This window comes from Kryptolebias marmoratus, linkage group LG8 (genome assembly GCF_001649575.2).
Source record: "Kryptolebias marmoratus isolate JLee-2015 linkage group LG8, ASM164957v2, whole genome shotgun sequence".
NCBI classification, from domain to species: domain Eukaryota; kingdom Metazoa; phylum Chordata; class Actinopteri; order Cyprinodontiformes; family Rivulidae; genus Kryptolebias; species Kryptolebias marmoratus.
Genome location: NC_051437.1, coordinates 849,930 through 873,532, shown reverse-complemented (window position 1 = coordinate 873,532; position 23,603 = coordinate 849,930). Strand labels below are relative to the sequence as shown.

Sequence of the window (23,603 nt, the reverse complement as noted above, 5' to 3'; positions counted from 1 at the left end):
CCAGAAAACTGTAAAACAGCTGAAACACTGGGTGCCTTTAAATCTCAACTTAAAACCCCCCTGTTTAGAGTTGCTTATGGCTAAATTAGGGTTAGAGTGCGGGTTTTTGATGTTTGCCTCTTTCTTACTGTTTATTCATTGTCACATGCTGTTTTTATTTTGTTTTTTAATTATGTAAAGCACCTTGAAATGCCTTGCTGCTGAAATGTGCTATACAAATAAAATTTGATTGATTTGATTGATTTGTATTAGGACTGGAGGCCAAGTTAATGCAATCCAGAGGAAGTGAAGGCTGCAAAGTTTGTTCCTAAGATGCTCAGGTCCAAAAACGTTTTCATGTCTTTAAGACATGCTTATAATTGATGTTACTTATGATCCTTCTTCCAATTGTTTCACAAAGTTAATTTGAGCAATTTTGATGTCGACAAAATAAAAAATAAAAATATTGGGATGACACTGCAACCCTTGTTTATACTCAATATTTTAAAGTGTTGATAAATTTAGATGAGACCTTGAATTTCATCCCTGCCCTGTGTTGCATTTGATGAGTTTTTATTTTCTTTGATAAAAATACTGTCTGGATGCTGTCCTTTTCATGTATGCTTAACTGAAAGACATTATTTCACTAGTTTTATTTTATTTACTGATGAAAATCAGTTTCACAATATCTGCAGCCCTATTCAGCATGTGATAAACATGACCAAAGGATTAAAAACATGGCATTAATATTTCTTAATTCATCACCACAGGCATCAGCGTGCGCAAAGGAAAGGGAAACTACAGAGACACTCACATAGTAACGTTTGCCCCTCGCTACTTGCTTGACAACTGCTCCACACATAAACTGGCCTTCGCTCAGAGGGAGTTTGCACGAGGAAAGGTAAGATACAGCCACAGGATGCTCTGCTTCTCATTCTTTTGGTGAGGAATAGCTTGTTAATACAGTGACTCTTGTGCTTCTAAATCAGATTTTGCTCAGGCTTCTCTCTCAAAAAGCAACAAATACTGAAATTAATTGATCCATAACAAAAAACAGATTTTAAAAACAAGTGTGGATCCTCTCTAAGTTTCATATATCAGTTTTATTTAAACCCTCTGCATTAAAATCTAGAAAAAAAAACTGATGATAGATCAGTTTCACCTTTTTGCCCTATTAAAAAGAATTCCCACACACCTGGAGCTTGTGTATAAGGTAAGATTTTAAATAGGATGTTTGTCATAGCCTACAAGGTGGTGAATTGAAGAATACCCTGAAAAAGGATATTTGATTAGTGTGGATACAAAAGTGTACCTTTTAAAAATCCAAAACTTACTGCTCATGGGTTTTTTTTCTTAGTAAATATCAGCATTGATAATTAGGACTCATTTTCCCCTCTAAGCCATGTTTGTAACAGATCTGCGTCATGTGCATGTAGGTAACTGTAAACACACAGACACACCATGAAATGAAAGTACACTTTTTGGTCTCATTACAGAATTATTGTCTTTATGTTATAATGATTTAACAGCAGAACTACCCCAGGACTAAACAGAGGGCACATATCAGTAACAATAAAAAATGTGATATTATTTTCTTCCTTTTTTAATTTTAATACCTGTAAGTAAACTTGTCCAAAAAAAACAAATTTTCACAAATATATGATTTACAATAAAATTAGTCAAGTTAAGTCATGTTTATTTATATAGCGCTTTAAAAACAGGTTTAAAACTGCACCAAAGTCCTTTACAAGAAGAACAATAACAAAATTTAAAATAAAGCAAGGTAAAAATACTACTTCAATTAAATGCCAAGGAATCAAAGTGAGTTTTTAAAAGCAATTTAAAATGATCCAGGCTGTTGGCAGATCTGATCTGGAAAGGTATATTATTCCATAAAATCGGAGCTACTACAGAAAAAGCCCGATCACCTTTCTTCTTGAGACGGGTCCGTGGAACTGTCAATGACAGCTGATTATTTCTCTGCACAGACTGATATTTTAAAAGGTCCCAAAGATATTGGGGGGCAACCCATTTAAGGCTTTATAAGTTAATAAAAGAATCTTAAACTCTGTACAATAAAAGACAGGTAGCCAGTGTAAAGAGGCCAGAGTTGGCCTTATATGGTCATGCTTCCTGGTTCCTGTAAGAAGCCGTGCCGCTGCATTATGGATCATTTGAAGTCGCTGCATCTGTGATTTACTACTAATAATTACCTGAGGTCACATTTCTGACCGAATTAGTCGAAACTCCTGACAACAGTTTACTATGTTAACTAATAAGCAAACACCAAACAAATGTCTTTTTTTGTTTGTTTATTAAAATATTTTAAAATAAGTAACACCAATTCTTTCCTAATCCGTTACTTTTATAAATAAATATGAAAATTGGGACACCTGTGTATAGCTTTCCACGAAGTACAAAAGAATTTCTTGCATCAGTGTCCTGATAAACACAGGAAGTCATTAAGTCATTATATAGATGATAAATGTTTTCTGTCATTTTTATTTCCTTGTGCTGTAGTGTACGTCCAACCCAGAGGGGTACATTTCCACCCTGCCAGGATCCAGTGTTGTCTTTCACTGGCCCCGCAATGATTATGACCAGCTTCTCTGTGTGCGCCTCATGGACACCCCCAACTGTACATGGTCAGGAGGTTTCGAGGTCAACAAACCAAAATCCTTCCATATCAATATGAGGTGAATCCAACAAATCTAATTTACCTTCAGTGTGTTGTTTAGTTGGAGAATTTCCTCTAACATGGCTGTTGTTTATTTAAGAAGTCATTTCTAGTTTTGTTTTCTTTTTTCTTTGACTCTTTCACCATATGATCCAAGTTGTGGCTGGTGTCTTGGTGGTATGGATGTACAGTTTTGTTAGAAATCATCAATTTTTTTCCCCAATATACATTATTTATAAAAAATGCAATAAATTCCAGAAATTAACTACACAAAGTAATATAACCCTGGTCCCAGATTTTAAAAAAAATTTAAACACTGCCTTTGGGATCTTCTGTTTGGAACGTGTACATAGATCCCAGAGCTTGAGCTATCTGTGGAGGTGAGCCCAACTATATCTAGTTTGTATTGCTCAACCTCTCCCACGTTCTGATTCCTTTCCCCCCAGTGAGGTGACATTGCACTTACCTAGAGCCAGTTTGTGTCGCTGGGAATCAACACTTGTAGGTTTCCGCCTCCACCTGTCACCCAGCTTGCATTGTACCCGACCTTGATGACTGTCCCTACAGGTGGTGGACCAGAGGGAGGTGGCTACCTGTTAGTTTTGTGTGTGTGAGGGGGGGGGGGGGGNGGGGTGGGCAAGGCCCAACCACCAGGTGCGACCCAGCAAGCATCCCTCCCAGGCTTGACTTCAGGATTGTGCCCCAGTTTCTCTAATCCAGGCAAGGTTGCCTGTTGCACATGGTCTTCTTACATCATTAAAGTCTTTAAAGCGCTCTTAGTCTGACTCTTGCCTTTAGACGAATTTGCCGTTGGAGACCCTACTAGGGCAAACGCCCTAGATAACATAGTCCCCAGGGTCACGGGGATACTCAAATCCCTCCAGTGTCTTACTTAACATGTTGTTATTTTTTCTAAAACCTGTATTTTGAGCAATATCAAAGATTTTCGTGTGATTCTTGTTCAGAGATACGCTGGGCAACTGTTTCTTCCTGCGGACAGAGATCACCCTAAAGGGAGCCACCTACCAGATTTCCTTCACCAACACTGACCAGCTGCCTCCACCACTCCGCATTGAGAACAACTCTGAGGTGAATCTCTCAAAGATTTGGTAAACAAAAAAAGAAAAGATGATCATATCAGTATAGACTAGACAGGTTTTTTCTTTCCAGTAAACACAGAACAGAAGGATAAAGCTTTGCAGGCATTGATCTCTGCAGAAAGATACACAGAGAAAAACACCCCCAACAGAATAGAGACACAAAATGTCACATTTTGATATTCTGTCATGGTACACGAATGCTAAATGGGAATACTCGATTCACTAGAACTGATCAGATAGTTGTGATTATTTGAATTCTTTCAGGTACCTATCCAGTTCTGGCAGCACGGTGTGGCTGATATCCGGCTTCATACTGAGGTTAAGTCTATGTCAGCACTAGACTACGCCTGTGATGAACCTACACTGCCTCCATACCTCACACTCACTGTGAAGGGAGCAGGATCTTCCGAGGTCACTGCTGACATGAATTTCTTCAGAGAGTACAACAAACTCTACTACGAGAATTTCATCTACATCGCAGCCACACACACCTTTTTACAGTAAGAACCAATGACTGCCTGACTCAAAATAACAGACTATTACACTGCTGTGCTTTCTTTTTGGCAATGTTAGTCCCAAAGTTAATGGCCTTATCCTGTATGTGCAGAAAGAATGAGAGGAGACCTGTTGGAAGACAGCACCTGGTCATCTGTGCTGAGCTGGTTCTTGATGTGGACCCCAAAACTCAAAGAGTCATCCTCAGAAAAAAGGTGACAAAAACAAATGTAATAAAGTAGTTAGGCTGGCAAAAGTTTTCCAAAGTTACTCTTATGTTGAAAGATAAAAAAAATAGTTACACTAACATCAGCAATGTTCAAGATTTATTAGATGTCAAAAAAAGAAATTTATCAAGAATTCTTTATTACAGAAGTGATTCAAAACCTTCATAGAGCTACTGGGAGGGTTATTTCTGATGACTGTGTAACAGCATACATACTCCTTTTTGCACAGGAGCCAGGCAAGCGCTCCCAGCTGTGGAGGATGACTGGGACTGGCATGCTTTGTCACGAAGGCTCCTCTCCACCCCAGAGTAAGCCATCACAGCCACGACCTCTTGACTCGTCCTTGGTGCTCGACATTGCTGGGCTAGCAGCTGTCAGTGACAACAGGTTTGTTCTGTGCTGCTGTATCTTGGTTTTAAACTCATCAACAGATGTCTCAATCATTTACAAACCTCACTATAAACTTAAAGAAAATAGAGTTGTAAAAATTTGCAAATGTTATAAATTCACATTTTATTCATAATGAAACGTAGTAAACTCTTTTATTACTTCATCTTTATTTCTGACGGATGTAGCCATTGTAAAAAAAAACTTTTTCAGATGTGGTGCTCTCATCAAATTTGAAATTCTTATAAATGGTACAATTTATTAGTTTAAACATTTGATGTGTTTTCTTTGTGTCATTGTTAATGTAATCTGAAGTTTTGTGGTTTGCAAATCATGCAATCTGTTTTTAATGTTTATTTTACACAACGTCCCAAAGCTTTTTTGTTGGAATTGGGCTGTAGACTATGCGCAAGAAGTTCTTTTCTCTGACCACATATTGGTGTCTCTCAGTTTTGAGCCCTTGATGCTTCGGAGGCCAGACTCTCGGCGCAGTACTACCCAGACATGGTACTTCAGCTCAGGCATGTTGACATGTGGCCTTCCTCGGCTGGTGGTTCAGGTAGGTGAAGGAAGCCATTTATGTCAAAAAGGTGAAACCAACATTAAACAGAGGAGGAGGTCTCAGATTCCAGCTTTCAAAAACATATAATGGAGCTTTAGGCCTGATCCCCAGTCAGTTTCAGTCCAATCAACACCTGCACTCATGTGACCAGAGTGGCCCATCAGTGAGTCAGACAAACAAGGACCCTAATGAGCCTCTATTGTTAGGAGAGTGAGAACAATCTGCAAACAATCCAGCTTACATCACATCTCAGCTTTAAAAGCTCAACTCCACACTCTCTACTTCTGAACTGAGAAAGCTCCTCGGATGAGAAGCGAAACGTCTTCAACTACAGAATAGAAGTCCAGTTGCTTTTGTTTTTTAACTTTTTTGAACGGACTCCAGCTATTATAGTCTGTAGACATGAAATGAAGTGTTCAGTCGACTCAGTCAAAAGCTGTCCACATTAGCTGTCTTAAAATCATCATATCAACAATGTTTTCATTTACACTTTGTTAGATTTATAAGGAAGAATCTCTGACAAGTCAGGCTCAGGATAATCAGAAACACCTGCATGTTTTTATAAACTGTATTGTCAACATTTTTGTCTAAAAATTATTGTGCCACAAAATTTTGTATCTGTATATTACCACAATGCTTTTTTGGGATAGATAGTGTGCTTATTGATCACAGTCATAGGTGCCTGCTCCCCCATTTATTGACTTAAAAACATGTTATCACTTCCAGCATTAAGAACAATGCATATAGTGTTTATTGATTTTTTAATTTAATGTTTGCATTTGTTCTGTGTTACACTTATTTTTTTTTTTGTACGGCAATTTTTTTAAAATGTGCTTATTAATAAGTTTTACTTGCCTTGACTGCTGTTTCAACTAGTGACCAACCTGAACCTGTACCCCTCAGGTGAAAGGAGGCATAGCTGGCATGTGTGATGGAGCAGAGGTGGTGCTGGGGCCAGACTCGAGTCTATTAGAGCTTAGCCCTGACCAACAGTTCATCAACCAGAAGATGAGACCTGGATCAGGGGTTTTGTCAGTTCAAGTGCACCCAGATGGGCCCACACGTGTCCTTCAGGTAAGGACAAGACCTGATTTTAAAAAAAGTGTTTTTTTTTTTAAAGATTCTAAAAGAATACCAAATTGAACTTTCTTGCTTTTGAGGTTTTGAATCACAATTCCTTGCCCACAAAAATGTTCTTAGCTGACTTAAACATAAACAGAACAGAAAAAGCTAAACCATCAAAACTGTAGCTAAAAGTTAAAAACAGCAGAACAGCTAAAAGTGTTTTTGTGTGTCCATGTTTCTCACTCCTAGTTGTACGCACAATTTGAGGGCATTTTAAATCTGTAATTTTCTTTCTTGGTATACTTGTATTCAACAGTTATTCTTTCTGAATGTAACCATCTATAATGGTGCTCCTATTGCATCCCTGTTCTTTTCTGCTCAGTTTAAATTTTCTCCCGTTTTTGTCTCCAGATCAGTGACTTCAATCAAAGAAGATTAACCCGAAGCTCAGCCAGCACAGAACAAGAAATAAACAAAGAGGATGTAAAAGAGAAAGAGCTCGAACAGGAGTTGGAGGTAGGAAGTGACACAGATTCAAAGGTTTTTTGTAGAGTTTTTAGACTCATCACAGTTACTTACCTTTCAATAATCAACAAAAAAGTAAATACTTAAAAAGCACTGTTCTGGGCATTCAAACATGAATCTTAGCCAAACTCTCTGTTCCTGTTTGAAATTCCCATAGCACAACCAACCAGTCAATGGTCACTGTCCATTACTATAAATAACTCTTTTACTGTGTGCAGGAACTTAGAATATTATCTAGAAACTAAATGAGCAAAAGCATGAGAACTTAAGGACGGGATGCATTTAGGAAGAATGACCAATTGTCAAAAAAGAAACAAATGTGTGAAATTAGATCTTTAAAAGCCACAGAATAGGGATGAGAGGACTACCATGCTTTATTACAGGTTGTATTTCAGGAATCTTTTCATGTGCCTTAGATCTCGGCATTTTATAAGAGCAGCCTATTATGGGGAGTTATTGGGCAAACACTGAACCCCACTTTATACAGTAAGGAAAAAAAGTGTTCAGTCAGTCAACAATTGAGCAAGTTCTCCCACTTAAAAAGATGAGAGAGGCCTGTAATTGACATCTTAGGTAGACCTCAACTATGAGAGACAAAATGAGTCTGAATTTTAAAGAATTTATTTGCAAATAAGGGTAGAAAATAAGTATTTGGTCACCTTCAAACAAGCAAGATTTCTGGCTGTCACAGACCTGTAACTTCTTCCCTAAGAGGCTCATCTGTCCTCCACTCATTACCTGCATCAGTGGCACCTGTTTGAACTCGTTAACAGTATAAAAGCAACCTGCCCACAACCTCAAACAGTCACACTCCAAGTTCCACTTTGGTGAAGACCAAAGAGCTGTCGAAGGACACCAGAAACAGAATTGTAGACCTGCACCAGGCTGGGAAGACTGAATCTGCCATAAGCAAGCAGCTTGGTGTGAAGAAATCTACTGTGGGAGCGATAATCAGAAAATGGAAGACCTACAGGACCACTGCTAATCTCCCTCCATCAGGGGCTCCACGCAAGATCTCAGCCCGTGGGGTCAGAATGATTCCGAGAATGGTGAGCAAAAATCCCAGAACCACACGGGGGGACCTGATGAATGACTTGCAGAGAGCTGGGACCAAAGTAACAAAGGCTACTGTCAGTAACACACTACTCCACCAGGGACTCAGATCCTACAGTGCCAGACGTGTCCCCCTGCTTAAGCCAGTACATATCCAGGCGAGTCTGAAGTTTGCTACAGAGCATGTTGATGTTCCAGAAGAGGATTGGGAGAATGTCATGTGGTCAGATGAAACCAAAGTAGACCTGTTTGGTATAAACACAACTCGTCGTGTTTGGAGGAGAGTGAATGCTGAGTTGCATCCAAAGATCACCATACCTACTGTGAAGCATGGGGGTGGCAACATCATGCTTTGGGGCTGTTTCTCTGCAAAGGGACCAGGACGACTGGTCCATGTGCATGAAAGAATGAATGGAGCCGTGTATTGTGAGATTTTGAGTGCAAACCTCCTTCCATCAGTGAGAACATTGAAGATGAAACATGGCTGGGTCTTTCAGCACGACAATGATCCCAAGCACACTGCCAGGGCAACAAAGGCCTGGCTTCGTCCTGGAGTGGCCGAGCCAGTCTCCAGATCTCAACCCCATCGAAAATCTTTGGAGGGAGTTGAAAGCCCGTGTTGCCCGCCGCCAGCCCCAGAACATCACTGCTTTAGAGGAGATCTGCTTGGAAGAATGGGCCAACATTCCAGCAACGGTGTGTGCCGACCTTGTGAAGACTTACAGAAACCTTTTGACCTTTGTTATTGCCAACAAAGGATATATTACAAAGTATTGAGATGAACTTTTGCTATTGACCAAATACTTATTTTCCACCCTTATTTGCAAATAAATTCTTTAAAATTCAGACAATGTGATTTTCTGAATTTTTTTTCTCATTTTGTCTCTCATAGTTGAGGTCTACCTAAGATGTCAATTACAGGCCTCTCTCATCTTTTTAAGTGGGAGAACTTGCTCAATTGGTGACTGACTAAATACTTTTTCCCCCACTGTATATAAAGCCTTCACCTGTGTTTGAGAGTTTGTACAACAGAGAAAAGTGTTGTTTACTAGAAATTTGTAGCATGTAGTGAACAGCACTTGGAGTACTCAACAAGATTAGAAAAGTGCTTCAAAAACATCACCCATTTACCATTTATTACCATTCATTTATTTCTGGCGAGTGGCAGACAACTAGTGGTGGCGCTTTTGTGCAGCAGCTTTTTTACCCTCCAGCTTGGTGCTTTTTGTGTGTTTGTTTGCTTACACCAGTCTGCCTTGGTATAGCATCACATCTGCACTTTGTGAGAATCCTCAGGAAAAACAACCACCAGAGGGAATTGCTACTGACCTTCTTCTGAGCTGCCATCAAAAGGCATCTTGACCCATGGCATCATAGTGTGGCACACTGTGTGCACAGCATCAGACAAAAAAACCTCCCTCTGCCTTCCCTCGACAACCTTGCCAGTTCACGCTACCACTGCTGCACTAGAAGCAAAGACCCCACTCACCACGCACACCATCTGTTTAAGCTCCTACCTTCAGGCCAACACGACAGAGCACTCAAAACAGACATCCAGATTCAGGAAAAGCTTCTTTCCCACAGCGACTCACATTTTAAATTAAACATGCTGCAACCACAACTCAGTATCCAGCTACACATGGATCTGCGTTTAGTCTTTCTTCACTGTTTTATGAGCTGTGCATTGTACTGTGTTTAATGCCACAGGGTTTTATGAATGTTTTTTTTTAAATTATGTCTCTTTTAGTGATGCATGTGTGCTTGTTAATGCATCATATAGAGCTGCATTTTAAATTTTGTTGTAGGCTTGGCTTACATTGACAAATCCATTCATCCGTCCACCAATTTGTTAGTTAGTTAGCTAGTGAGTTAATCTTTTCAGCTAAACTTCTCATCTTCGAGGAAATATGTGTTTGGACAATAGTGCAAGAGCTGCTTTTTGGCAACACGTGACAACTTTTCATGCAAACTAGTAGCTTTGAAAACTCAGGCTGCTTTTTACTGAACCTCCCAGCAATCTGCTGTGGAGTCCAGTAGCAAACTTAGTACATACCACTTTTTGTCTGAAAGCCACAGATCTGTCTCTAGCAGTCGTTGGGCAAGAAGCAGGGTGCAGCTTGGACAGGTTGCAAGTCTATCACAGGGCCACATATAGAGACAAACAAGACAGACATTCACACGCAGCCTTTTCCTGAGGGGACATTTGGAATCTCCAGTTAACCTGACATATATATTATCTTATTAGTAATACTGAAATTCAGCCAATAAAGGTTTTAGACTGTGAGCCGATCAACTCTCTGAATATTAAGATTCAGATTTAAATTATTTGTCTTTCATCAACATGTTTTGAGTGTGCCTTACAATTGTGCCACTTAGTTTTGATGCCTAGGACACCTTGTTTGCTGGACCCCTTCTAAATGAGACTTTTTAGTTTTGGTCAACCTAAAAAGATAGGTGCTGAAACTAAAATATTGGATTTTTTTCCGTATACTGGACCCCATTTCTCAAGATCACTCACTTCTCTGAGTTAGTGATATGAACAACCTGAAGCTCACAGCAAAAACTACACAGAACTGGTTTAAAGACAACAAGGTGAATGTTCTGGAGTGGGTGAGTCAAAACCCAGACCTAAATTCAGAAGAGAATTTGTTGTTCTTCTTAAAAGGGCTGTTCATGTCCGATCTACACAACCTGACAGAGTTTGAGCAGTTCTGTAAAGAAGAATGGGGTAAAATTACAGTGTCCCGATGTGCAAGACTGATAAGACTTATCCACACAGTCTCAGTGCTGTGATTGCAGCCAAAGGTTCCCGGACTAAATACTGATGGATGTGACTGATCACTTATTTCACATTACATGTTTTTATTTATTTGGCATTACTTTGTAAAAATCAGTTTTCATTTTGTCATAGAAAGTTTTTTTTTTTTACAAATGCCAATTTATATTGACCATGACTGATTTATAATAGCAATAAAAGGGTAAAACATCCAAGGGAGTGAATATTTTTTAAAGGCATATATGTTGACCAGCTCTTGTATGTACCATGTCATGCATTATAGTTTTTTTTTTTTGCTTTGTCTGTCTTAATATTTGATGACCTCTGCTTTTTTATCACTATGCCTCTAATCAGTATGCCTCTAGTGCAAATAAGTCATTAATTTCATATTGAACTTCTTTTACATTCCTGTTAAAATCCATAGTTTTTCCACATGCTGTGTGCAGTTCATCACGTCAGTGGAATTAAATGTCCTTTTTGTGTTCATGAACAGGTGGTGGTCAGTTTGGATGAGGGTCTGGGTTTGTCATTGGTTAACAAGGTTCCTGAGGAGCTGCTTTTTGCTACATTGTCTGGTGTGAATGTTCACTTCACACGCACTGCAGCCAGTGAAGTGCTGGAGCTGTGCGTCCAGAATATCCAGGTAAGCTGCATGTGCATCCTCAAAGCAGAGGTCACTTTTCTGACTTTTTGTCAGTCAAGAGCAAAGTTACACAATAAAAAAGCTGGCTCCACACAAGCTGTGTGGCTGCATCCCAGTTTGACTGGTTTGACTCATGTCCCACCTCAATTCAGCAAATGACAGAGTTGTAGGACAAAGAGCCATGCAATAGCCCAGAAAACGTAAATTTTCAAAATGTCTTATTAGTCCCCCACAGGTCCCAGAGTACCCCATGCTTGACTCAGCAAGTTTCTCACTTAAAGCTATTTACAAGATGTAAGGTTGAGATGTCTTAGTGCCCTCCAGCTGCAACCTGAACCTTTGTTAACCTTTGTACAGGGCTTGTGGGCTATGTAATAAAAAAGTGGATCAGATCCAACTCACCATTGCTGAAGAAACTCATGAAAACTCAATTTGACAAATTAATTTGTAAATGACAAAAAACAGTTGTCTGTTTAAAAAAATTCGCCCATCCCTCAATCTATTTTCTGGTGCCTATCTCCACTGGTCATTTGCCTAGAGCCGGGGGACACCCTGGACAGGTCTCCAGTGCATCACAGGGCCATATGAAGATAAATGAGACAACAACCATTCACTCTCACTCACACCTCGGGATAATTTAGTTAATTTCTAACTTAAATTCAGAAAAAAAGTTCTTGACTGTCTGTGAATCTTCCATACACTCAACTATTTTTTATTATTTATATTTCAGGTTTTTTTTTGTTTGTTTAAATAAGCATTATCTATTTTTCATATACTGTGGCTTGAGAATTACAAATATTTCTAAGATATTTTTAGCTGAAAATAGGTGGTGATTTTCAGAAACTAGATGCACAAAATGTGGCCTTATGGCTTGTTGGTCACAACCATTCAAAATTTAGTGAGACTTCAACTGAAAATTTGTGTATTTTCTTGCAAATTTCTTAAAATTTTGAGTCATCAGCTATTCCAGTGAGATGGCATTTTAAGTGTTAAAAAATACCAAAACTAGAACTTTTATAGTCTAGGCTAATTTGCAATGCAAGCCCTCAGATAGGCCTTTAGCAACACAGAATATAAATACAGTATAAAATACAGATTAATATACAGATTAGCTAATAGTATGATTGGTTTGACTATAACAGGTAATTTGAATAAACTAACAATCTGTAAGACATTCAGTGATGTATAACCTAAACAACAATCAGGTACAGAATCAAATACAGAAGAAATACAGAGATAAAAACATCAAAATCAAATACAGAAATACAGAGATAGAAACATCAATCAGGTCAAAAGCAATTCTAGCTAACAGAACAGTTGATAAAATGATACTAATAATGATGACAAGTCTTTAGTATACTAGGTACAGAGCCATTCAGTGATCTATAAATCAATGGGAATATTTTAAAGTCTATTATTTAACTTGGATCAAAACTTTCATCTAAGAGGAAATATTAAAGTTGATACAGTGATAACAGGTCTTATAGACCATTTAGATATGAATAAGTTTTCCTCTTAGAGAAGCATTAATAAGATCCTGGATCCTGGCGTAGGCTTTTGGGGTGTCCAGATGTTGCAGGATGAAATGGTGGACCAGTTTAATAGCATCATCTACAGACCTGTTAGCTCTGTAGGCGAACTGCAGCGGGTCGAGGAGAGGGGCGGTGATGGTCTTAAGATGGGAGAGGACCAGTCGCTCAAATGTCTTCATGACTACAGACGTCAGAGCCACAGGCCTATAGTCAGTAGGACCAGTAATCTGAGGCTTCTTGGGGATGGGGGTTTTATAAATCCAAACATTTAGGAAATATCTGGTTGTATGGCACTCTAACATAACTGCTGTCCATTTCCAATGCTGTGACTTGCTATTGCAACTGGATGTAAATATATTTAGTTTATTCATTTTTTTCATTCATAGATAATTGTTTTCTCTATGTTGTTATATTTTCAGGTAGACAACCAGTTATTGGGCACCACACAACCTGTGATGCTTTGTGTGACTCCCAGTTCTGGTGAGAGCTTTGGAAACGACAGTGGCCCTGCTCTGCAGGTTAACTCAGTCAAGGTTCCCAGCAGACTTGCACTTACTGAACTCTTCAAGGTAGGTGTCACATGCTCAATCACAAAACCACTAGATAAAACAGTAAATGAGATCAGGTAAGATTTTGTTGTTGGTGCTCATCACAGTATGAAGTGTGGAATGTTACCTCAATGTACACCAGAGGGGTGGGGATCTTTAGGCACCTCTCGATTCAATTTAATTATGACTCAAAGGACTGCGTTGTGGTTGGCGTAAATTGTGAAGCACTGTGGTCAACTACTGTTGTTTTTAAATGTGCTATATAAATAAAATTGACATTGATTTTGTGAAATGTAAGTTCCATCCATCCATATTTGAACAAAATATTTGAAACCAAACTTTTAACAGTTTTTAACTGTTGTTTAGAACAAGTGTTGATTTGTTCATGAAAAACAAACACTATAGACAATGTTTTAATGCCTACTGGTGTTTGTTCCACTACTTTAACACCACCAGAAGTCTTTCCTCACTAGTTCAGTCACTTCCAATCAGAGGTTTACATAATCTGGTAGTAACAGTGGCAGCAGTACCTTCAAATGAGCCCATTCTATCTGCCATAATCAGAGTACAAATAATGCAATCAGGATCATGTAACTAATGATGTGACTGTGATGTGTTCTCAGCATCTCATGGTAACTGCACGCCACTTTACTGTCATCATTGAGGAGAAACTTCTGCTCAAGCTCCTCAGCTTCTTTGGTTATGGAGAGGTGGAAGCTGGTGAGTCTCTGTTAATAGTTGAATGCTGCAGTGAAGAAGCAGGACATGTGCTAAAATGTAAACATAAATGATCAACTTTAATTAATGCAGAGTTGGAGAAACTGGATGAAAACTTGCACGAAAGACCCAGTGAGGAAGCGGGACCTCCTAAACGCTACTATTTTGAGAATTTGAAGATCAGCCTCCCTCAGATCAAACTCAGCGTCTTCACCTCTCCTAAGCTCCCTCCAGACCTCAAGGTAACACAACTTTATGTATTTTCACTGAAATACTGCAAAGATAGAGAAGAAAGCTGACAGACATAGATCAACACTTCACCTGTCCAGAAATATGTGCTTATTTTCAATTCAAAATGATATTTGAGCATTTTGGGAATTGGGGTTGGGTGATGGGTTACAATTTGTCACTCAACCATCATTTGAAGATAGATTTCCACCGATGTGGTTAAGTGGTGAGGGTTGAACAGGGCTAGCCTCTTCATACAACTGTGCAAGTATTTGTGACCAAAGTCACAGAAGGTCACAAATTTGAGATGACTTTGGTTTTAAACTAAGGAGTTACTCAAAACTGTAAAAGGATCTCTGCAAACAGCACTGCACTGAGCTCCAGGCAACTTTGTCACACTGACAGCAGATGTGTGGTTAAATTCTAACATGATGCTCTAATTGTCACACCACATGATATTTTGGATTGGGAGCCTGCAGGAAAAATGTCTTGAAACATCTCCAGCAGACTGGAGATGTTGAGGCACTGCAAGAGCCCAGGGAGGAAAGGAGGTAGACCTCAGAGAAAAGGTGTCACTAAATATAATTATTGTTTGTTCAGTTAGAAAACTTGACTGGCCTTGGCTTGATCATTCTGGACAGAACTTTAATGTAGCAACAGATTGAAAAAGAAAAAACAAAGATTGACCAAGCATTTTGTGCCACAGATCTTTTGCACACAGCCATAAGTGATTCTTCACAAGGCACAAGAGAAACTCGCCACAGTATTCACTAGTAACATTATAATATAAGTAAAACAATTATATTTGTTCATTTAGTTGGGCAATAGTCCTCAATCTGGGCACTGGTCTGGCAAAAGTATGCTGATTGTGAAACAGCAACTTTTTGTTTGCCTAATTCCTAAGACACTTGACAGACAACAACTAAATATAATAAAACAGCCTACAATTTTTGTAAAAAGCAGCTAATTAAAGGTTCACTGTGGCACAGAGTTTTCCTTACAGGATCAACTGTGGAGGAAATCTATTACTCTGAAGCATCAAACCATCTGTTTTACTGTGACAGGCGCAAATTTGTGTAAATTTGTGTTAGTGAGCACTTCTCCTTTGATGAGATAATCCATCCACTTTACAGGTGTGGCATATCAATATGCTGAGAACAGAAGAACCAGAAGCCATGCTAAGCTAATGCTAGCTAGAGCAAGCAGGTCCCAAATGTACAGATAAAAACCAAGAAGTGTTGAAAGACAAAAGGTGTCTCAAGCACAATGCAGTAGTAGAAAACAACTATATCAAGGCGGTTGGGTTGCTTGAGGTGATTTAAAAAGATTTAAGGTTCAAACAGTTTTCTAACACAGCACAACTGTGAGGTTGTTATAAACCGACTGGTCATTTGTTCTCCTCCCTTTTTTTTGTGGATGCTTGTTTGTTGTTGTAGGCTCTGAAAGGTACTCTGGGCTTTCCTCTGGTTCGCTTTGAAGATGCTGTCATCAAGATGTATCCGTTCACCAGAGTGCACCCCTACGAGACCCAACAGATCATCCTAAACGACATTCTCAAGCACTTCAGAGAGGTTAGAGCGCACACAATGTTGTTTAGCATGTCTGGAGTACTGCTATTATATCTAAACACATTCCCATTAGATTTAGTTCAGTTTTTTGTGCTGGAGATCATTTATTTGGGTGCTTGATGTAAATAACAACTCCAAAACTTATCAAACAAATTTATCTTTTCATTTGGCTCAAAATCTCAGGTTCAGTGGTCTTTTTAGATTGCAAGGGCACAGTTACATCACAACTTTAGCTCAGAGTGAAATTATTCTCTGCCACCCCATTTTAAAATCATATCATATTATGATACATTTGCTGTACTACAAGCTCACTTGCTTTTTTGACTTGCTTAACAGTGTCGTGGGCAGCACTGTTGCCTCACAACAAGGAGGTCCTGGGTTCAAATCCTGGATTGGGTTCTTTCTTTGTGCAGTTTGCATGTTCTCATCATGTTTGCGTAGGGTTTCTCCGGGCACTCCGGCTACCTCCTGGTAAAAAGAGATCTGAGATCTCAGTAGCATTTGTTTGGTTAAATAAAGGTTAATAACAGCAAAAGCTCATAAGTAGTTAAAGTTCAAGTAAGAAAAATACCCAGAGTTGCTGTGGACATCTCCAACCCATCTCAGTCTCTAGAGACATCTATTGACACCTGTATGGAAGCTCCCCTCTGACAACAAACATGTCCAGATTTAAAAACCACTCTAATGACAAATAATAAGATTTTTTTAATGGTTCAGATCTGCTTATCTTGTTTTCCAAAGTGTATTTCAGTAAATGAAAGCATGATTGGGTGCTCTGTAACTCTACTGAGGTGGTTTAAATTTGATCTCAGAGACAGAGAATTGTTTGTTCATCTAAACATTATACATTAGAAATAAAATGTGGAGTTCCACGGGGATCAATTTTAGGCCCACATTTTTTATTCTATACATTCTACTACTAGGGAACACCAACAGGAGACACAACGTCAATTTTCACATTTATGCTGATGATAAACAGCTTTATACTGCTCTCACTTTTAATGGTTGTGGATGGAATAAGTTTTCTTCAGCTCATTCAGGACAAATCAGAAGTTTTAGTAACAGGTACTAATACCCAGAGACTTGAAGAAAAACTTAGAGCTCTGGTAATGAATTCCTCAAAGCAAATTAAGTTAGGTCTCTTACTCAGTTGTAATTTAAGTTTCACAAATTGAAATGTGACAAAGACTGCATTTTATCATTTGACAACACATTGCTAAAGTTGAACCATTTCTCTCTTAGTGCAATGCAGAAACCTTTGTCAATGTTAGTGTCACTTGCAGGATTGATTATTATTATGAGCCTTTTTGATCTCTCCAGATCCCTTAGGTCCTCTGGATGAAGTTTTTAATTTTTACCTCAAGTTTGAACTAAAGCCACAAAAAGGCATCATTTTCTTAATATTTGCCTAGACTGTGCTTTGTGTCTTCTCTTAGAAATTCTAATTTTCTTTTTGTATTTTTTGCACTTAATTGTTTCATATTTTCACTTATCTAGATTAAGCCTAGAAGTGTTTTTTCTTCTTTAAAGATATTCTTTCCTCTTCCTGATTTTTAAAATCTCTGTTGGTAAAATTATTTTCATGTTACTTAACAATGAATTTCTTTGATTCAGTAATTCTGTCATTTCATGAACTTGGAATAATTTATTTACATGATCATTCCTTATGTTTTCAGTACACATCCCTCTTTTAATTTATCTATCTTCAGTAGTAAATCTGAAAAAGTTGTCACATTGTGTGAAATGTAAATAAAAACAGAATGCAATGGCTAAAAACCATCATAAACCGCAGTTAGGCTGTATAACACAACATGATATTATGAGTCACTTGGACACCTCACCTCCACTGCCATCACCATAAACATTTCATTTATTCACTGTACTGTTATCTGTATATATAGTGTTCATTGATGTATATGTGTGTGGATGTATATTTGGTTAATGTATAGGTGGGTATATGTATGTATATATATATATACTTATGTGTATATGATGTACATAGTGTTTTCTTTCTCATCTCAACCTTTTTGTATTGAGCTGCAGTACATGCAAATTTCCCCATTGTGGCATCAATAAAAGTTTATCTTATCTTAAACCCATATTTCATCCAGTGGAACACCGTAAATATATCAAATGTTGAAACTAAGAAACTGTACCAGTTTGGGTGGAAACTTTTTGATTTTATGGCAGCAACACATCTCAGAAAAGACAGAAAAGCTGTGAAAGCAAGTGGTACAAATAAGACACATTTTACAGCACATTAGGTTAGTGGGCAACAGATCTGTAAGAGGACTGGGTATTAAAAGAGCATTTTAGAGAAGTTGAATATCAAAAGTAAAGATGGGCAGAGGTTTACCAGGCTGTGAAAAACTGTCTGAAAGTAGTGCAAAAATTTCAGAATAATGTTCCTCAACAGAAAATTGGGGAAATTTTGAATATCCAGTCATCTACAGTTCATATTATCATCAAAAGCTTTAAGAAATCTGGAGAAATCTTTGAGCTCAAAAGACAACACTGAAAGTCAGTCTTGGATGTCTGTGATCTTCAGGCCCTCAGGTCTGATTCTGTACTACATCACATTTCTACAACTCATTATCTGTAAACACAGTTCACTGTACCGTCCACAAATGATGGTTAACGCTCTGTCATGGAAAGAACAAGGCATGTGTAAACACCATCTAGAAATTTACCAGTCTTCCTTGAGCCAAAGCTCTTTTAAAATGTACTGAGGCAAAGTGAAAAACTGTTCTGTTCAGACAAATCTAAATCTGAAATTCTTTGTGTAAACTGCAGACAACCACATATTCTGTAACAAAGAGGGGAGTTCAAAAACCTGCTTCTCTGATGGCATGGGGGGGTACATTAGTGCCAGTGGCATGGGCTAGTTACACATCTGGAAAGGCAACATCAGTACAGAAATATACAAATACACAAATATATATATATATATATATATATATATATATGTACAAAAATATAATAACATACACTCACTTCCAGCAAATAAGCCCCAGAACTGTTGAACAGCTAGAATCCTCCAGGCAAGAATGTGACAAGATTTTCCTCCAAAGCCTCCAGCAGCTGCTCTCTTTGCTTCCTAGACATTTACAGAGTGGTGTTAAAAGAAGAGGGGATGCACAGTGCACAGTGGTAAACGTGGCCCTGGAACAACTTCTTTGAGATGTGTTGCTGCCATCAAATTCAAAATGATGTTATTTTTTCCACAAAAAAGGGTACAATTTCTTAATTGAAATATTTAATAGGTATACCATGTTCCAATGTGAATGAAACATGGGTTTATGAGATTTGCAAATCATTGCATTCTATTTTTATTTAAATTTTCCACAACATTCTAACTTTATTGGAATTGGGGTTGTACCAATACAAGTCTTTGTGTCCAGTCTTGATTTCTTTACATGAGAGATCTATTTAACTTCGCATGGCCTATGCAAGCACACCTCTGATATCTTTGTCTGAGACCAGTGGTTTAAAATCACAAACAAAACAGCCTTAATGAAACCCAGTAAGTATAGACAATGTATCATTATAGCAATAACACTTAGCAGTAGTGGTAGCCTTTCCTATAATATCCTGGCAACAGCTCCATTTATAATGCATAATTGAGGACTCTTGCAATAATTTTATAGCACTGTACCATAGTTCCAGTCCTTCTGTATTTACTCATTTTCATTACTTGTGGTTTTGACACCGTGCTTCTTGTCAGCTCTTTACAGTGCAGTGTTTTACTTCTTTAGGAACTGATGAGCCAGGCAGCTCAGATCCTTGGCTCCGTTGACTTTCTGGGTAACCCCATGGGCCTCTTGAATGACGTCACTGAGGGAGTGTCTGAGCTTATCAAGTATGGCAATGTGAGCGGTCTGATTCGCAATGTAACTCATGGTGTATCCAACTCTGCCGCAAAGGTATGGACCAACTTACCTGCTCATTGTACTACATGTCAAGTACTTTTAGGATAGTTACTCAAAATAAAGAGTGCCAAGAATCTCTGATCAGTAGTTTTTCAAGGCAGTGTGAAGATTTCCATCTATTTGTGTTAGTTTGCAGGCACTTTATCAGATGGGCTGGGGAAGACTATGGACAACCAGCACCAGAGCGAGCGGGAATACATCAGATATCACGGAGCCACCAGTGGAGAGCACCTGGTGGCAGGGATTCATGGACTAGCTCATGGTATGTCAGACCTTTTTTAATTGAACAGATTGATGCTTTTAGTAGGAGCAGAGAGACAACAGCCATTCACTGAGCCACAGTTGATGTTTTATCTGTGCTAATCAGAAGAATGTTTTAAAGCCCTAACAGTCTGTGTTGTTGAATGTGTTTTCCTTGTTATATAGACATACTTGTTCCTATCATTATAGCTGCCTGTGATGGTGTGTATTGGTGAATAAAAGTCCAGTTGCTTTGTTTTTCAAAACTTGTTTTTGATCTGCTTCACAATAAATTTGAAGTTTATACAAATAACTAACCTTTTCTCTTTTAGGTATCATTGGTGGGATGACCAGCATCATCACCTCCACAGTGGAGGGTGTGAAAACAGAGGGTGGGGTCAGTGGCTTCTTCTCAGGCCTGGGCAAAGGCCTTGTGGGTACTGTAACCAAACCTGTTGCTGGAGCTCTGGATTTTGCATCAGAGACAGCCCAAACAGTCCGGGACATGGCCAGTCTTAGTAATCACAGGTGGGATAATTGTATTCATAGTTAAAACCAGTTTATGTTTACATACATTGTATAAAAAACACATCACCTTTTTTTCCCACTGTCTGATTTTAAATCAGACTAAACATTTTCTGTTTTAGGTTGGTTAGGATTCCAAAAATAATTTTTATTTCTTAAATGCCAGATGTATGGGAAATACTACTACTGTGCTGTAGTCAAGTGTTCTTGTTGTGTTGCTGTGTTGTTCAGACTGTGTTTGCAGCGGGTCAGGAAGCCTCGCTGCTGTAAAGGACCTCAAGGTCTGCTGCCTCGATATTCAGCCGCACAGGCAGACGGGCAGGAGCAGCTCTTCCGCCTCACTGATAATATTCACTCCGAGTTGTGAGTCTCTCCTGACTTTTATTTATGAATCAGTACCTTAAAACTCACATTTTAGTCACACTCACAATATGCCATTTGTTTCCCACACCAGCTTTATCGCTGTGGAACCAATTGATGGGTACTACGTTCTCATCTCCTCCAAGGTGGTCTATTTCTTGAAGCAGGGGGACTATGTCGACCGAGAGGGCATCTTCCTAGAGGTCAAATACGATGACCTCTACCACTGTCTGGTGTTTAAAGATCATGGGAAGGTGTATGTGCAACTTACCAAAAAGGCAGAGAACACCAGCAGTGGGGTTGCTATTCCTGGTCCCTCCCACCAGAAACCCATGGTGAGACTCAGACACATCACTGACATTTCTGGATTGTACTTGTTAATATGTGTGGGTGAGAATGAGAGAAAAAGAAGTTGAAAAGCTGAGATGGGAATTGACTGTTTCTGATGGTAAAAACAAAAAACAAAAGTTCTGGAATTGGGCTGTCAATTATGCTATACAATAGAAAAGTCCAAAATTCTGAGATATTTAGAAGTGGCGGCACAGGGACCTATTGCCATTGTAAACATAAGTATTACCACCTTCAGCTTCCCTCTAAGTCACATTTCTAAAGACTACATTGAAAGAGTTGTATTTTTTCCCCAGTGGGTTTTTGAAAATGAGTGCCAGAAAATTACATAAACAACATACTAAACAAGCTAAGAAACTACCTTGGCAAGCTACACATATAACTGTCCTGCATTGTTTCAGGACAAAATCCACTGTTTGTTGTGGTACTGCTGCACTGCGGCAGACATTTATTTTGTAGTAGAAAAGTGTATCTCACTGGGCTGTGACTGTTGGAGATGAGTTAGCAACTCAAAATTGCAAGAAAACAGGTTTTAGACCTGGACATGCTTTCCACACAGGTGTCAGAATGCAGCCCTTGGGAACTTTAAAATGGGTTCTAGATGGCTGCAATGAGAGAAAACTTGTTGCACAAACATTTTAAACATGTTCAAAATCCAAGCAACAAGACTGCAAACATCTGCCACTTCTAGAAGGTAACTGAGAACCCCTGCATACATTTTGGAGACTCCCTTGTGAATGCTGTTCACCAAATAGTCTCTAACAGTCACATACCAGTGAGATAGTACCTTTAGGTCAACACAACTAGAAAAGTCCATTTTACCTCTGAACCAGGTATGTTCTGACTGTACACATAATGTACAGCAGTCAAAGTGTTGTAATTGACGTATTACTCTTCTCCTCAGGTCCATGTAAAGAGTGAGAGCCTTGCCATCAAGATCTCTCAAGAAATCAACTATGCCAAGAGTCTGTACTACGAGCAGCAGCTCATGCTGCCCACAGACCAAAATGAGGACTGCTTGCTGCTCGAATCTTGATGAGGACTTTTTCTTTTAAAGCTGCCTGAAAGGGTTTTCTTAAGACCTGAACAGACTGAAAGGCTGCTGCAAAATAAATACACAGAAAACATGATGTTTGATTTTCTAAAAAAACTGGTTGTCTCACTGTTAGTTTAATTGTGTACATGCAGGACCAGTGATGATAGCAGGCCCAAATGAACAGAAATGTAAATTGAATGCTACACAGCAATGGTATAAATCTGTGTATATATTGTGATATATATAGAGAGAGAAGAGTTCATATTAAAACAAACTCATTAAGTGAACTGTAACAAACTGCTTTTACCTCTATATTTTGTGTTTAAGAAAATTTTAGAGTTGGGGAGAACAAATTGCACTGACACAAAGAGGGGAAGGACCCCCCCCTTTACACACACACACACACAGAAAATTAGTCACACTGTGCCCTTCTTTTTACAATGACCTCCATCTTGTATCTATCAAGTTTTGTTTTTTTTTAACAAGCTCAGTGTTGTTTGTAAGGCACTTTTTGGAGTTTCTTGCTGATTGTTAGAACCCTGTTTCTATTCAGAGTATCAGGTGAGTCCTGTTGGAAAAGAAACTGACTCTGGGATCTACATGAAAACTCTAGCAAATAAAGCACCAAACTGCAACACTGATGGAGTGGTTCTTGTTGTTTTCTGACCATACTTAAACAGATGCACTTTATTCTTTCATTTGACAGGATTTACAGTCAGGTGTGTACAGGATCAGGTTTAATACAGAAGACTTGCACAGTAATATTCTTTTCACCACCCACCAGTGTTTTAATAGCTGTATTTAAAGATCACTTTACATTTCATGGGTTAATATCCGGCTTTACTGTAATTTCATACGCCATAAAAAGCATAACCTGTAGATACAGTGCTTTGAAAAAGTATTCACTCCTTGGTAATCCTTCTAGTTTGTTGCTTCTATATACAGGTGCTGGTCATAAAATTAGAATATCATGAAAAAGTAGATTGATTTCAGTAATTCCATTTAAAAAGTGAAACTTGTATATTATATTCATACATTACATACAAACTCATATATTTCAAATGTTTATTTCGTTTAATTTTG

General features: G+C 38.6%; 1 protein-coding gene across 3 annotated transcripts in view; it reads left to right on the top strand.

Annotated features, from left to right (window-relative positions):
• vps13d (vacuolar protein sorting 13 homolog D) overlaps positions 1 to 23,161 on the top strand; it is a 107,331-nt gene extending 84,170 nt beyond the window's left edge. For all 3 annotated transcript variants that reach the window (XM_017436743.3, XM_017436744.3, XM_017436742.3), the window contains exons 50-69: positions 750 to 880; positions 2,500 to 2,675; positions 3,622 to 3,745; positions 4,021 to 4,256; positions 4,364 to 4,466; positions 4,708 to 4,865; positions 5,316 to 5,424; positions 6,331 to 6,501; positions 6,904 to 7,008; positions 11,340 to 11,489; positions 13,441 to 13,590; positions 14,193 to 14,289; positions 14,380 to 14,528; positions 15,951 to 16,085; positions 19,838 to 20,005; positions 20,141 to 20,273; positions 20,584 to 20,779; positions 21,008 to 21,139; positions 21,231 to 21,471; positions 22,389 to 23,161. In XM_017436743.3, the coding sequence (XP_017292232.1) occupies positions 750 to 880; positions 2,500 to 2,675; positions 3,622 to 3,745; positions 4,021 to 4,256; positions 4,364 to 4,466; positions 4,708 to 4,865; positions 5,316 to 5,424; positions 6,331 to 6,501; positions 6,904 to 7,008; positions 11,340 to 11,489; positions 13,441 to 13,590; positions 14,193 to 14,289; positions 14,380 to 14,528; positions 15,951 to 16,085; positions 19,838 to 20,005; positions 20,141 to 20,273; positions 20,584 to 20,779; positions 21,008 to 21,139; positions 21,231 to 21,471; positions 22,389 to 22,520 (2,996 nt within the window). In that variant the 3' untranslated portion in view covers positions 22,521 to 23,161. The remainder of the gene's footprint in view (positions 1 to 749; positions 881 to 2,499; positions 2,676 to 3,621; positions 3,746 to 4,020; positions 4,257 to 4,363; positions 4,467 to 4,707; positions 4,866 to 5,315; positions 5,425 to 6,330; positions 6,502 to 6,903; positions 7,009 to 11,339; positions 11,490 to 13,440; positions 13,591 to 14,192; positions 14,290 to 14,379; positions 14,529 to 15,950; positions 16,086 to 19,837; positions 20,006 to 20,140; positions 20,274 to 20,583; positions 20,780 to 21,007; positions 21,140 to 21,230; positions 21,472 to 22,388) is intronic.
• Positions 23,162 to 23,603: the final 442 nt, after the last annotated feature.